The sequence below is a fragment of the Balaenoptera borealis genome, assembly GCF_965194805.1.
Source record: "Balaenoptera borealis genome assembly, chromosome: 1".
NCBI classification, from domain to species: domain Eukaryota; kingdom Metazoa; phylum Chordata; class Mammalia; order Artiodactyla; family Balaenopteridae; genus Balaenoptera; species Balaenoptera borealis.
This window is the reverse complement of record NC_138860.1, coordinates 133,994,203-134,010,300: the sequence shown is the minus strand read 5'-3', so window position 1 is coordinate 134,010,300 and position 16,098 is coordinate 133,994,203. Positions and strand designations below refer to the sequence as shown.

General features: G+C 36.7%; 1 protein-coding gene across 4 annotated transcripts in view; it reads left to right on the top strand.

The window, feature by feature from the left end:
- Positions 1–16,098, top strand: part of LRRC7 (leucine rich repeat containing 7) — a 519,751-nt gene that overhangs the window by 325,122 nt on the left and 178,531 nt on the right. For all 4 annotated transcript variants that reach the window (XM_082356466.1, XM_082356465.1, XM_082356469.1 and 1 more), the window contains exon 8: positions 1,831–1,894. In XM_082356466.1, the coding sequence (XP_082212592.1) occupies positions 1,831–1,894 (64 nt within the window). The remainder of the gene's footprint in view (positions 1–1,830; positions 1,895–16,098) is intronic.

Genomic DNA, 16,098 nt, shown 5'->3' with positions numbered 1-16,098 from the left:
CCACAATTATTTCATCAACAAAACATTTGAATCTAATCTTAAATATGTCCAGAACCCAATCACTTCTCACCCCCTCCGCTGTCACCAACCTGACCAAACCGCCGTCACCTCTCATTTGGCATTTTCCATTAACTGCCTGTTTGATCTCCCAGCTTCCACCTTCGTCCTCCTCGGTCTGTCTACAAGCCTGAAATCATAGGTATCCTTTTAAAACAAGTCACTTCAATATACCTTTGATCAAAACCTTTCAGTGACCCTCCATCTTACTCAAAATCAAAGCCAAAGTCTTGGGCTATAAGACCCCGTATTTTCTAACCCCCCATTATCATCTCTTTACTTCTCCTGTCCCTCAATCTACTTCAGCCACACTGGTTACCTAGGGTGTCTTCAAGCAAGCAACGTGTCCCTGCTTCAGAGTCTAGGCACTAGGATGCTCCTTCATTTCCTTTAAGCACTGGCTCAAATTTCTTCTCAGTGAGACCTGATTACCCTATTAAAAACTGCAGTCATGTTATATGAATTCTTCCTATCTTCCTCCTCTTCTTAAGTGTTCTTCATAGCACTTATAACCTTCTAGTATATTATTTTATTTTACTTAATTGTTTTATTTATTGTCATTATCATCTCCACTGGAATGTAAAATACTTTCGAGGAGGAATTTTTGTTTCTTTTCATCCAGTGCTATTTCCCAGACCCCAAAAGATTGTCTAGCACATAATAATCTTTCAATAATAGTTGCTGAGTGAAGAAAGAGTACACACATTTTTTTGCATTTCTGAGTGCCTGACAGAGTCTGAATTACAGTAGTATTTCATTTGCTACTCATAAAAGCCCTATAAGATAATTACTACATGAATTTTAAAGATGAAGGAACAAAAATTTTTTGAGATTTGAGTCAACAATGCCTCCAGAATTTCTGTATAGTCAAGACTTGGAGACAGCATTCTGGTTAGTAGGGAGATAAAAAACTTGAAAATCAGAAAAATGCTCTCTTTTCTTATGTTGTATGTTATACTTGAGAATGGTTTGGTAAATGCTGATTGCACCTGGCATGTGCTAAGGTATGTCTAATCTTTGGCACCAACTCTTGCCCAAGGTTTAAGGTTGTTCAAAGCTGCAGCATCATTCAAGCCAATATGTTTAGGAGACAATGAGTACAAAAGTTAGGGGTAGGGGATTAAGAGGTACAAATTACTATGTATAAAATAAATGAACTACAAGGATATAAAGTACAACACAAGGAATATAGCCAATATTTTATAATAATTATAAATGAAATATAACCTTTAAAAATTGTGAATCACTATGTTGTACATCTGAAGCTTACATAATATTATAAATCAACTATACCTCAATAAAAGAAGGAAAAAAAGTTTTTCTGTAACAGAACTTCATTTAAGGAAGTGAAAAATGACAAGATTGATGATGAATTTGTGGCCATATTGTGGAATTTTAGAATGCTTTACTAAGAATTGGGTTTATCCGTTGGTTTCCAAACCTGTGGGAATTCTTAAAAATATGGATTTTGGAACCCCAATCGGTACCTCCTATTGGTATAGATTTTTAACAAGCTTCCCAGATTTTCGTTAAGCAGCCAGGCCAGAACTCCATCCATAGACTGGCATTTGGAAACATGGTAAGCTACTAAAGGTTCTCAGGCAGCAGTTTGCATATGTTACTGTATATTTGCAACTTACTTCTCCCTAAAAAATACCCCCGTATCTGTACACTATACACCCAGGTAAATCTGATAGGGAGGTGGGTGGAATGTCTTTTGGAGCAATGTGTCATGCACTGCCTCACAATAATATTTTTCTCCATCTGTTATAGGTCAATGCACAAACTGGCCCAGTTGGAAAGACTTGACCTAGGCAATAATGAATTCAGTGAGCTGGTAAGCGAATGCATTTTCTAAATTTGATAAATATATCCCAGGGGATTATTTCTTTTGCTCTGTCTTTATAACCCCAGGTATTAAATCATCAGGTGCACATTTACATTTGCTAAATATAAAAATGAAATAAAATCTGGAATTAAAGTGATTGTTTATCTATATAGTAAGCTACAGGGAACTGAATAATATTAGGATTAACTTTAAAAAGCGGGGGTACGGATAGGCAGATGCAAATTGTCAGTTTTGAGCACCACCTATATAGCAGGCACCATGTTCAGAGTGTTATATATGTTGCCTCATTTAATCCTGATTTGCCATGTTGCCATGTTAACTTTATGGAAACAAGCTCAAAGTGGTCACTGACTTATATAGCTTTTATGTGGTTGAACAGGAATTAAACCAAGACTTGACTAACCCAAAGTCCATACCTTGAAGACTTCTGCTTTGGCTGCTTAATGGGCATAGCATGAGAGGAGTGGTCAATGGCCTTTTATTTCCAGTTGTACTGAAAGTGTCTTTCTAGTGAACATATGTTATGACCTCACTGCCAGCAAAATTGACAGAATTTTGACTACTCCTTTTAGGCTTAAGTTTTCTTTAAATGTTCCTGAAAACCAAAATCTCAAATGCAAATTAGAAAGAAAATACTCTTTTACCAGCAGACCCAGCCTGTTTTACTCAGAGGTCTTCCACTTGAACATCTTCAAATTTCAGAAATCAATTCACCTAAATTATATTTTAACTATTTTTAAATTAAAACATTTAATTGAGTAAACAGCTTTTCTTTTGCAGCTATGTTACTAGTTACATGACCTTGTGGAAATGACTTAACCTCTCTAAGCCTCATTTTCCTTTTCTATAAAATGGAGATTATAATGGTTCCTCCCCTCCAAGGTTTGTAGGAGAATTAAATAAAAAAATGTACAGGGCCTGGAAAAAGTGATTCTCAGTAAATGCCAGTGTATAGGGGTGATAGGGTATAATTCACACTACAATTTGAATGTGCAAAAGAATCAACTTGTTTTACTTTGACCATAACTAATTTGATCATTGTCCCAGCCTCTATCAGCTCTTTATTGAGGGTAAAAACTGACTTTTATTCTTCTATGATTAGAAGTTAAATCTAATTCTAGAAGTTACATGGTTCCTTTAGGTTGTGTTCATCTTCCCTGCATAGAAATTCTCTGTAACCTCTTGCCTTCCCCTGCTTGTCTCCTTAAGATGGAATTTGAGTGAGTGCGAAGGATGGTACATATCTTTCTGACATGAGGAAAAGACACCCCCTGGCCTCAGGCTGGTTTTCAGAAGTGCTGGCCTCTGGGCTGATGTCTGCAGCTGATACTGCCTCCTGTGTTAAATCTGCAATTCTAAACCTGCCGTTGGTTCTTTGGGATGAGACAATACCCCCTGGGAGCCTTGGCCATCTTCCTCTTGCTGGCAGTGCCATCACCCAGTTATCATTGCATATGCATGCATAAGTCTCTGCCCTGTCTTCCCTCCAGCACCATGCTTGGAAGTCCATCCCCGATTTCTGTTGTGAAGGAACCTCACCAGCCATAACCTTAATAGTGACCCCATAGCAAGTCTACAGGCTCTGAGAGTCCAAGTGATATGCAAACTGAAAGAGGTCCATTAAAAACAAACTTCAGAGCTTCCTTCTGCCTGCTGCATCACACCGCCAAGCTTGCTCTGCTTTGGATGCACCCAACTTTGTTATAGGGCAGCTGGCAAGGTGGCCTCAACACAGTAGAGCAAAAGGACCCAGTACATAGTTTAATGCACCTCTGGCATTTTTAAAGGAGATATTTATTAGTGTAGGTAGAGAGAGAGGTAAAGGTGGTGAATAACAGCGGCAAAACCAGTTTATATTGGTAGTTTTTTAAATTAGTTGTTAAGAAGTTAGGATCTACCCATGATTCCATGAAGACAAGTAGCTTGGCCTAGTAATTGAAAGAACATGGACAATGGATTCAGACGACTGAGGGTTAACTTTCAACTCCATCACTGGCTAGCTGGGTACCTTTGGGTCTATAGCTCACTCCCTATCCTCAGCTTCCTCTTCAATAAAATAAGGGTATCAAACCCATATATCTCACAGACTTTTTGAAAGAATTTCATGCAAGAGAATCTATAATAAACACTTAATGTATGTTTCAAATGAATTTCAATTCTGTCAGATATATAATTTTGCAAGCCTTTTGTATGGATACTTTGTGAATCAATATTTTACTATAAATATTTGCATCGACAAAGTTGAATAGGGCATGTTTATTTTTTGAAAATAAGCTTACTAAAAGTAAATTTTAAATACACATATTTTGACTTATGCTTCTGATGTCTAAGAAATCATCATCTGAGCAAAAACATTTTTTACTTTTGAACTCCCAATGTTTTATGCTTGTCACAAAGTTAAGTCTCTTAAATTTTTTTTTTGCATTTCTACTGGGGTGCTTTATTTGATAATAGTTATTTGGCGGGGTTGGGGGAAGTATAATTCTGGAACTTCACATTTCTAATGTTATTTACTTTTAATCAAATATTTGAATTTTATTCATCATATGTGTGGGACTAGCTGTTATTTCTCTGACAGTAGCAATTTTTAATGTGAAAATAAGAAAATTTGCTCTGATAAGAGACCTCTAGAAACAAGATCATATGGAGGAAAGGGAATTAAATTCCAATCTGTAGCTAGATATTGACACCTAGGAGATTACTGTTAGATGATTCATTTTGTGTGTCATGGTAAAGAGACAGATGTGAAGAGATGGCAGTAAGTAAAAAAAAAAAAAAATGAGAATGAGAAAACCTAATGAAGAGAACAGAAGTCTACTTGCTAGAGAAGCAATGTACATATCCCAAATAAGGTTTGAAGTAGAAATATCTACTTATGGATGCTTTCGTAACAATAAAAAATTGTAAACAAAAGAAATTATCTTATGTTTCTACAGGAATAACCACTAGAAGATACTAGACAAAGTTCTGGGAACATAATAGATTCTTAAAACTTTTTTTGTGTGTGTTTCTTTCATGGCTTTTTTTATCAATATAAAATTAATAAATGTTCATTTAAAATTATTAGAAAGTTAAAAGAAGTATAAAGATAATAGTAAAAGTAATCTGTGACTTCATCCCCATATATAATCATTATTAATATTTTTGGTATATTCTTTCTCCCTTCCCCCATTTTCTTTTAATGAGGTCAAATGAGCATTATTTGGAGCCTGGTCAGAGATAGGACACTAGTAGGTTGATGTGTGCAGTTGGATAGCATCAATCCTTAAAAATCCTCTGTACACTCTATGTAATACATTCTCCGCACTGTTACAATAATTAGTAACATCCCAATGTCATGGAATGGTCAGGGACCCTAAAACAGATTCCATGATTATCTTGGGGCCCAAAATCTGTATGGTAGGATTATATTTCAGGTATATATATATTTATCCAATGAACTACGAATTGCTATTTGTCCTGAACTTGTGCAGGAAATAATGGAGCCCCAAAGCAAATCACCATGAGCCAGAATACTGGAAAATGGAGCAGATTGAGTAGCAGAGCCCCGAGGAGATAGGATGGATCCAGTAATAATATGAGGTCATGGTTGACCATCCCCCAAAACTAGCTCCAGCTTCCAGCTCCTTTACTTCCTTTCTTCATCCCCCCCTTGCCTCAAAAGGAGAGGACTGTGGCATACAGGAAAATGTCACTTAGAGCCCCCAAAAACTCTGCTATGGGAACCTTCATCAAAAGAGTCAGTCATAAGAAGCAAAATAAGAAAGCTTTTCGGCAAGCCAGAAAGAGAAAATTGCTCAGCTCAGAGGAGGCTAACGGCAGACTGGGAAATGGTCTGTGTATGCCTCAGAGTCCATGATCATGATATAACGATGATCATGACCTTCTATATAAACTATATTCAGTTCCATCCTGTCAGGGGTATTTTTCACAACTGTGTTCATGCATGAGGTTGGTATACATTATTCTTGTGTACTTTATCCGTGGGTTCCTATTTTTCATCAGTTTTGAAAAATTAACCGTCCTTATCTCCTCAAATGTTGCCTTTTAACTGTATCTTCTGTCTCTCCTGCTGGAATTTGGATTAAATAGGAATATGAGTGATTTTGAAATAAGTGATTTTGAAATACCATTTTATTAATTATTTCGTAAGTTTTTTTCTGGAAAAGTAACCAGATAAAGGGTAATTTTAAAATATCTATTTCATGTCCTTAAAGAAAGTCTTCCTGCCTCTGCACCTAAAATTAGCCAGGATTCGTTCTCCAGATTTTGAGGCACCAGGATGAGATCATTTTAAGAGTATTTTCAACTCTTTGAGCTATTTAATGTGTCAGTTACTGACAGAGATATTTCTAAACTACAGACCATTCAAATTCTAGATTAAAGAACAAAACGTGGATTTTAAAAAACAATACACCTAAATGACAGCAACAAAAATATTTAAAGAGTAAAAAATATATATTTTTCTGTGATAAAAAAACATTTTTTAAACACATGTAAAGATGGATTGAATTTAAAAGTTCAGAGAATTCATCAGGAAATGAGTAGCATCATTTTTGTTTTGTTTTGTTTTTTTATTTTTGGCTGTGTTGGGTCTTCATTGCTGTGAGCTAACTTTCTCGAGTTGTGGCGAGCGGGGGCTACTCTTCCTTGCGGTGCACAGACTTCTCATTGCGGTGGCTTCTCGTTGCGGAGCACAGGCTCTAGGCGCGTGGGCTTCAGTAGTTGCAGCACGCGGGCTCAGTAGTTGTGGTGCGTGGTCTCTAGAGCACAGGCTCAGTAGTTGTGGCACACGGGCTTAGTTGCTCCGCAGCATGTGGGATCCTCCCGGACCAGGGCTTGAACCCGTGTCCCTTGCATTGGCAGGCGGATTCTTAACCACAGCTCCACCAGGGAAGTCCCAGTAACATCATTTTAACTATCTAATATTTGAAACAGTATGCCAAACCGTCTTTATAAAAAGATTTCATAAATTCAGCTATCCATGGACTGTATTAGAGGATTTATATTCTATAGCGCTTCTTTATAGAAAAGCTTAAAAAATAGCCTGCACTCTACAAGTCACTATTTTAAATGCTTAATAAGGCTGCAGATCACACTAAGCAAGAATTTCTAATCTCAATATTCAAACTGAATTTGTTTCTGTTGACTTTTTTCAGTTTATTTCATAGAATCAAACAAAAATTTCAAATGGATAAATCAAGTAAAGAATGGAGTCACTCTGAGCAAAATAACGGAGAAGAAATGCCAATAGTTGTATGGACTATCTGTTTGGTTTTATAAATAATATGGATGTGTTTTCATAGAAATTTGAAACAGTTGAGTGCTGTTTTAACTTGTAAATTGATTAGAATTAAATTAAACTTTACCAGTAGCGTAACAGCCAATGATTTCAACTCCCTAGTTTGCCCAATGTGTGCTCATTTTTAATTACCTAGGATGCATGTATACCTTGGGCAAGCATAATATTTACATATCCAGTAATTTCCTTTATAGATAATTACATTGTAGGTTTGCCACACCTACTAATAAAATTTTGTTAATTATTGTTCAAGTAAAGCTTATAAGAAAGAGCAGAGTAATAAAAATATAATTTGTCATCTTATAACAGGCCATCCCATTTTCAGGGAAGATACTTAAAACATCCTAATTAGTAACGCTTCCATTTCCTGCATTTGTAAAACTACTGAGGCCATAGATTGTGTGTGCGTGTATACACATATAGAATTTATAAAGATCACAGACATTGCCAGAGGTTATCAATATATCAAGAGAAACTTGAGAAATGAAACTAATTTTTTAAATGATTGGAGACACATCAGTTTCTGTATCAGTCAAGGTCCAGGCAGGGGGTAGAAACTATATCAAGTATTTAACAAAGTTTAACATAAGGAATGGATAATCATGTACTAGAAAACTGGAAAGACAGAAAGGGGACTCTGAAGGACCACAGATGTACTAACTCTAGGAAGCAGCTACCACCTCTAGCTTAGGGGACAAATGGAAGATGGTAATGTAAGGAATTATGAAAACTTGAAGCTGCCACTCAGACCTCTAAATAGGGGCACCTGTCAGCTGATGTCTTCAAGGAGCTCATAAGGCTAGTTCTAATTGTTTGGAAAAAATACAAGCTGAAAACTGCTGTTGCTGGAGTTTAGTGTCACTGCAGGGAGCAGTGCTGCTGTTGAGATACTAAATGCCCAGGAAGTAAGTAGAATGAGCAAGTCCCTTCTGCCTTCTCTAGCCTCCCAGCCCTCTCCAGTACACCCAGTCGTCAGGGCCTGATGCAGAGTCACCTATCAAAAAAGAAATGTAGTTCACCTCAGAATTACGAAGTAGAATATTAGAAAAGTGGGCCACAGCTAAAACACAGTAGCTTAAACATTTAAAATAAAACAAATGTTTATTTTTGCCAACTCAATTTTGGCATCATTTTCTCCAGAAAGTTTTCCCAGCCCCTAGCAGAGTACCAACTCCCAACTGGCTCGTGATAAATGTTTCTAATGAATGAATGAATCATTTGACTTTAAAAGTGAACAGTTAAGTCAATTCTCTTCATCAGAATCGTGCCTACATAAATTGAAATTTTTTAATTCAAGCTAAGCAATAATAGAGGTGGAGGAAATGCTTTAGTTTATATGAAAAGCAATCATTCCATAATTAGCTATCCTTTGAGGAATCAATTTCAATTCACTTTAAAACATACTTCTAAATGAGTTTCTCCATGAAACTTTAAAGTACAAAATTTAGAACTGTGACCAATAAATAAAACTGTATTTCCACCAACTCTGGAATTTGAAAGGAATCCTTGATGAATCATTCAATTAAAATGTATTTTATGTCTGAAAATAATTATGGAGTTGTTTTAAATAGGATGATCAAACTGGGGTCTCCACTTTTATAGGTGCAACATCTGTTGACCGAGGGCTTTAAAAAGCAATTTCCAATGTTGCACATACAAAAAAAAAAAAAAAAAAAAAACCTCATTTCTTTGCTTTTAAACTTTCCTTTTCCTAGCAATAAAATAAGTTAACTTGGCCTCTGTTTTCAAAGGAAGCAGTTTTTCTCTCATTGCCATTTCTTATTATTGCAATAAAACTGGGTACTATAAATGAAATTAACTAGCTCTGTTTCCCTTTCCATAAATAGATTTTTCTAAGAATGGCATATATCTTAATGTAGTCAAGTGCCATGGTGATTCTGTCAATAGTGTCAACAAGAGAAGTTAAAGAAAAAAGAAATGCTCTCTGATTGAACCAGGGAAAATTATGTGAAATAAGAGTACAAATTTATAACCAACACTTTACAAGGAAAATAAGTGTATTATGCAATCATGGAGTAAACCCAAGAATATTCTTGGGTTGTGAATAGGGATTGTGAATCATCCAAAAACTAACAAAAACTGTATTTAAAGTAATCAAATTCAAAATGACATCTTCCTCATTGATATGCTGACACGTATACTATCTGGATGTATTATCTGAAATTGAATCAATAAAAAATTTATTTGATTTCAGGTTTCACAACAAACCAAACCCAGAAGACAATGAAAATGCTAAGGAGAAATATAAAGAAAGGGAGATGAAGAGAAAGAGAGAGAGACAGTGTGTGTGGGGGTATGTGGGTCTGGGTGTGTGTGTATGTATGTATGGAGAGTGTAATTGTTAGGGTGGCCAGGGAAGCTTTACTCAGCAGGTGACATTTTAGCAAAAACCTAAAGAAGGCGAGGGAGCGAATCATGCTAATATCTGGGTGGAAGATCGTTCTAAACAGAGGGAACAGGAAGTATAAGCACCTGATGTGAAAGCAAGCCTGACTTGTGGACAGCAAGAAGACTAGAAGGTCTGGAGGAGGGTAAGTGAGAAGAGTAGGTGATAAGTTAATTTGGGGAGTTCGGAGGTAGTTGCACAGGCAGAGGTAGAATCCTGTAAGACATTTCAAAGATTTTGGCTTTTACTCTGAGTAAAGTGGAAGCCCTCTGGAAGGTTTTGAACAGGTAGAACCCATGGTCTGACTTACATTGTTATGTTACATTACACTACATTTGGTTATAGTATGTTACCTTAATTACCCTGCATTACATGACATTACCAGGATCACTTTGAATGCTGTGTTGAGGATGAATGGAAAGTGGGTCAAAGTGGAGTCAAAGAGACCAGTTAGGAAATTATTGCAATAATATAGGCAAGAAATGGTAGTGTCCTGGAATGGGGTAGTAGCAGTGGAGGTGGTGAGAAGGATTGATTTCTGGGTAAATATTAAAGATGTAGCCAGAAGTAGGATCTGAACTCGTAAATTAAGGACACCTTCTTTCAAAAAATAATACAAAATTAGGAATACATAATTAAGTACAAAAGTGAATGTTTACTTAAGATAAAAAAAGAAACTATGAATTTTAAATTACAAATTAACATTAATAGAATACAATTTGAAAAGCTGACAAATGTCATAAACATCATTAAATCCAGAAAAATAACATAATAGCACACATCTGTGATACTCTTTTTTCCCCCTACATGTTGGCCTCATGCTCTTTGACAGTCTGTTCACATGACAAATATTTTGTAATATCATTTTCTACGGCGATAATAGAAAAATAATCCAGGCTTTCCTCTATCATGGTTTTTATTCCTGATAATTTGGAAACATCTGTTTCATCTTTACAATTTTTCATTGATAACAGCTTGTAAAATTTTAGGATTGTCAAATTTGGGAAAACCTCTGACTCCCTACATTGCAAGACTTGTTTCTCTTCCTCCACCTACACACTGAGAACCAAAGGACATATTCATGTCGCAATACTTTCCTTGGCCCTGTACCTTCATGTCAGGGGAATTGACACAATGAACAGAGTATTTCTGGAAGCCATTTCTACTCTAGATGACTAACAACAGGTTAACTACGTGGAGACATGATTGCAAACCATATAAATATATTCCATTAAATCTATACTAAAGGTATTCCCATGTAACTTCCTTTTATCTGTCTCCCCAAAATGCCTGTGGCCATTCCATCACCACATGACATGAGAGAAATTGCAACATAGTGGAAGTCAGGGTAGAAATTATAGTTAAAAGATCTTAATTTTACCTAGCATTTCAGGCCTAGGCACATACCTGTACTCCTTTCTTATTGCTGATCTGTAGCAAATGACCACAGACTTAGTGGCTTAAAACAATACAGATTTATCATCTCACAGTCTTGGAGGTCAGAAGTCCTAAAATCAAAGTGTCATCAGGGCTTTGATCTTTCTAGAGACTTCATGAGAGAATCTGTTCCTTAACCTTTTCCAGCTCCTAGAGGCTACCTCATTCCTTGGCTAGTGACACCTTTCTCACATTACTTCAATCTCTGTGTCTGTCGTTATGTCTCCTACTTTGATTTTATTTCTATCATTGCATCTCTTTCTCTGTCTTCTCCAACTCCCCTGTCTCCCTCATGTAAGTACCTTTGTGATTACTTTGGGACCACTGACATAATCCAGGGTAATCTCTCTTTCTCCATATCTTTAAATTAATCATATCTGCAGATTCTCTTTTATCCTGTAAGGTAGAATATTCACAGTTTCAGGGGTCAGGACATGGACATCTTTGAAAGCCCATCGTTTAGCCTACCAGTAAGGTCCCTGTCCCCAAAGATTCATGTCTAACCACTTGAAAATGCATCCACCCCAACTCAAGTTCTCCAAAATTCTCACTCATTACAAAATCAACTCATGTACAAAATTCTCTTCTAAATCTCATCAGCTCAAAAGTCCCAAATTTCATCATGTAAAGCATCTAAGTTAGGCATAGGTAAGGTTCTGTATACAATCTATCCTGGGTCCAAATCACCTTCCATCTGTAGACCTGTAAAACTAGAAAACAGTCAATCTGCTTCCAAAATATGATTGTGCAATAGGCATAGATTCCCATGCAGAACGGGAAAAAAAAATGAAAGGACAAAAGTAGTCTACACTCCAAACCAATACCAAAATTCACCCAGGCAAACTCCATGAGGTTTCAAGGCCAGGGAATAAACTCTGTGGCTCAAGACTCATTGCTCTGTGCCTTTGGCTTTACCCTCTGCATCATTCTTCCTTTTCCTGGTAGGAAGGCAAGGTTTGCAGCTGAGTAGATTTATCAGCCTGTTTCCCGCTTATAGAATTTTAGGAGTCTGGCAGTCTTCTTTTATTTTGTCCTCTCTCTATTCCTTTCAGTCCATGCTGGCAGTGTTTCTGTTGATACAACAGTCTAAAGAGCCTTGTGGGTCTCCCATTTATATCTTGAAGATTTCTCCACTGCACAAGAGGTTCCTCACAGATCTTTCCTGGATAATCTCATCTCTATTCCTGGCTTCTTCTAAGATGTCCAACAGGTTCCATGAAACACCTACCTAAGCACTTTGATCCTTACAAGGCACTTTAATCCTTAGAAAAGTTTGCCCAGGCACACCCTGACTTTATTTCCAGAGCACACTTTCCTGGTAGTGAATCTCCTAATTTTAGCATTTTTTTGTAGTCTGAATAGGATGAGCATTTCCCAAGTCAAGTCCTGGTTTCTTTTTGCTTAATAGTTCTTTCAATTTACTCTTTCCTCTTGTATTTTACTGCAAACAGCAAGTAGAAATCAGGCCATACCTTCAAAATTTTGCTTGGAAATCTCTTCAGCTAAATATCAAATTAACCTCATACAAGTTATGCTTTCCACATAAGTGTATGATACAATTCAACCACTGTATAACAAAGATCCCCTTTACCCCATTTTCCATGTTAACATGTTCCTCATTTCCTTCCGAGCCCTCATTAGTAGTGAGCTTAGAGTCCACATTGCTACCAGCAGTCTTTTCATGATCATTTAGGTGTTCTCTAAGAAGATACAGATTTTCTGTACCATGCTCTTCACTTCATTCTGAGTCCTCCTTAGCAGAGATTCATTACCATCCATATTTCTACTAGCAGTATGTTCAAGGCAATCTAGGCTTTTTCAGTCATGCACTTTTAGCTAGAATTTTTCCAGCTCTGTTCACTAGCCAGTTCCAAAGCCACTTTTGCATTTTTAGGTATTTGTTGCAGCAGTAACCCACTTCCAAGTTCCAAAATATGATTCCTGTAGTTGAACTGTAACAAATTATGACAAATTTGGTGGTTTAAAACAATACATATAACACAACACAACACAAAATTATTATTTTAAAGTTCTGTAGGTGTCATCAGGGCTGTGTTCCTTCTGGAGGCTCTAGAGAAGTATCCATTTTCTCTCCTTTTTCAGCTTCTAGAAGCCACTTGCCTTCCTCTGCTCACAGCCCCTTCTTTGCATCACTTCAACTTCTCTTCTGTCATGACATCTCCTTCTCTGCCTTCTCTGAACTTCTTATCTTCCTCTTATAAGGACACTTGTGATTACATTGGGACACTCAAATAATCTCTCCATCTCAAGATCCTTAAATTAATCATATCTTCAGAGTCTCTTTGTCCATGTACGGTAATATATTCACAGGCCCTGGGGAGTAGGATGTGCATATCTGTGGTGAGCCAACACAATATTCACCCAACCACACTACCCAAGAGAATTTAAAACATATATCCACACAAAAACTTGTACATGAATATTCATAGCAGCATATTCATAATAGCCAAAAGGTAGAAAGAAAATCCAAATGTCCATTAACTGATAAATGGATAAACACGATGCAGTATATCCATACAATGGAATAATATTTGGAAGTAACAAAGAATTAAGGACTGCTATAGATGAACTTTGAAAACATCATGCTAGATGAAAGAAGCTAGAAACAAAAGCCATGTGTTATATGATTACAGCTATATGAACGGTTCAGAATAGACAAATTCACAGAGACAGAAAGTAGATTAGTAGTTGCAGGGTCTGGGGAGGAAGGAAGAATGGAAAGAATGAGTATGGGTTTTTTTGGAAGAGGGGGGTGATGAAAATGATCTAGAATTATATAGTTATGGTAGTCGAACAACTTTTTAAGTATTCTAAAAATCACTCCGTTTTATATTCTAAAAGGGTAAAATGTATCATATGTGAATTATGTTTTAATTTTTTAACCTTAAAAAAGATTTGTGCAAATTGCACAGAAACATATGGCCATGTGAACACTTTGCCAGGCTGCCTCCCAGGATCTGGAAAGGAGTTCATGCAAGTAAGGGGCCTGAAAGTTTGAACTTCATTAAGTTTAGAGGAAACCTGCCTCTCAGTAGAAGCAATAGGATTTGTTGACAGATGGGATGTCAGGGATGAGAGGGAGAGTAGTTAAGGATGAGTTTAAGATTTGAGACTAAGCAACTGAAATATGACATTTCTACTTCTGAGTAGAATACTATACAAGATGCAGGGGTTTTCTTTGTTTGCTTGTTTGATTGTGGCAAAAAAAAAGTGCATAACGTGAGATTTAACCTCTTAACAAATTTTTAAGTATTTAGTACAGTATTTTTAACTATAGGCTTCTTTAATTTGAATGTCCACTTCCTTCCCCAGATTTGGGAAGTTTTCAACCATTATTTCTTTAAATAAGCTTTCTGCCCTTGTCTCTCTCTTCTTCTTCTAGAATTTTCATAATGCATACATTGATACATTTTACAGTATCCCATAAGTCCCTTGAGCTTTCTTCACTCTTTTTTATTCTTTTTCCTTTTTCTCCTCTGATTGCATAATTTCAAATGTCTCATCTTTTCTTCTGCTTGATCAAGTCAGCTGTTGAATAATCCTAGTGAATTTTCCAGTTCGGCTACCGTGTTTTTCAGCTCAAAAGTTTTCTGGGTTTTTTAATTAATTTTCTACTTGTTTTTTCATGTATCATTTTCCTAAGTTTGTTGAACATTTTTATGATGGGTATTTTGAATTCCTTTTCAGGTAATCCATGTGTCTCTATTTCTTTAGTGTTGGTTTTTGGAGATTTATTTTGTGCCTTTCTTTGGGCCATTCCCTGTTTCTTAATGTTCTATGACACTTTATTTTGGTGTCTGCACATTTGAAAAACACCTACGTTTCCCATTTTGTACAGACTAGCTTCGTATAGGGGAGGACCTTTACCAGTCAGCCCACTAGATATTCTAAGGACAAGAGATGTAATTTTAGAGGGAAATATCAGTTTTATTCTGGAAATCTTAAGTTTGATATGCCTATTATGTATCCAAATGGAGATGTCAGGAAGGCTGTTAACTATGAGTCTGGGCAGAAGTTCAGGCCAGATCAATACATTTAAGAAATACCAGTATAGGGAATTCCCTGGAGGTCCAGTGGTTAGGACTCTGTGCTTTCACTGCTGAGGCCCAGGTTCAATCCCTGGTTGGGGAACTAAGACCCTGCAAGCTGTGCAGTGAGGCCAAAAAAAAAAGAAAGAAAGAAAGAAATACAAGTATACATATACAATTTAAAATTATGAGGCTAGATGTGATTACCAAAAGAAAAATATAAACAAAATATAATAGCTGTAATTTCTACAGACTGTAATTTTTGTACAGTAGATAAAAGTAAGATTGCCCTGGTAAAATGAGGGAGTGCTCTCATACCCCAGAGACTTCTTCTACTTCCTGTGGCTCCATGGAACACAATGCTATGGTCTGTATTCATAAACTCAATTAACAATTGGGAGCAGTTGAGGAAGGCAGAATTCTAAGATGGCCCCCAAGATCTGCACCCTCTGGAATACAGAGGTCTTCTCTCAGTTATTCAATCAAACACTAATATAAGTGCTACTGGGATTTTGCAGATATAATTAAAATACCAAATCAGATGGCCTTAAATAGAGAGATCATCCTGCATGAATCTGACCTAATTAGGTTATCCCTTAAAAGGGAATGGACTCTTCTTAATTAAAGAGATTGAAAGTGTGAGAGGGCCCTTGAAAGGAGCCATAGTCAAGGAATATAGGCCTCTCTAGGCCTGAGAGTGACCCCAACAAGAAAGTAGCTGACAGCAAGCAAGGAAACAGGGACCTCCTTCATACAACCCCAAAGAACTGAATCCTGCCACATCTGTGTGAGTTTGCAAGATGATGGCAAGCTCCAGATGATAATGCAGTCTAGCCAATACCACCATCTTAGCCTTTTGAGACCCTAAGCAGAGAACACAACTACATCATGCCCTGATTTCTGACCTACTTGAATTAATAAATGAGTTTTGGTTTAAGCTGCTAAATTTTCAGTAATTTGTTATGCAGCATTAAAAAACTACTACAGCTATATTTTA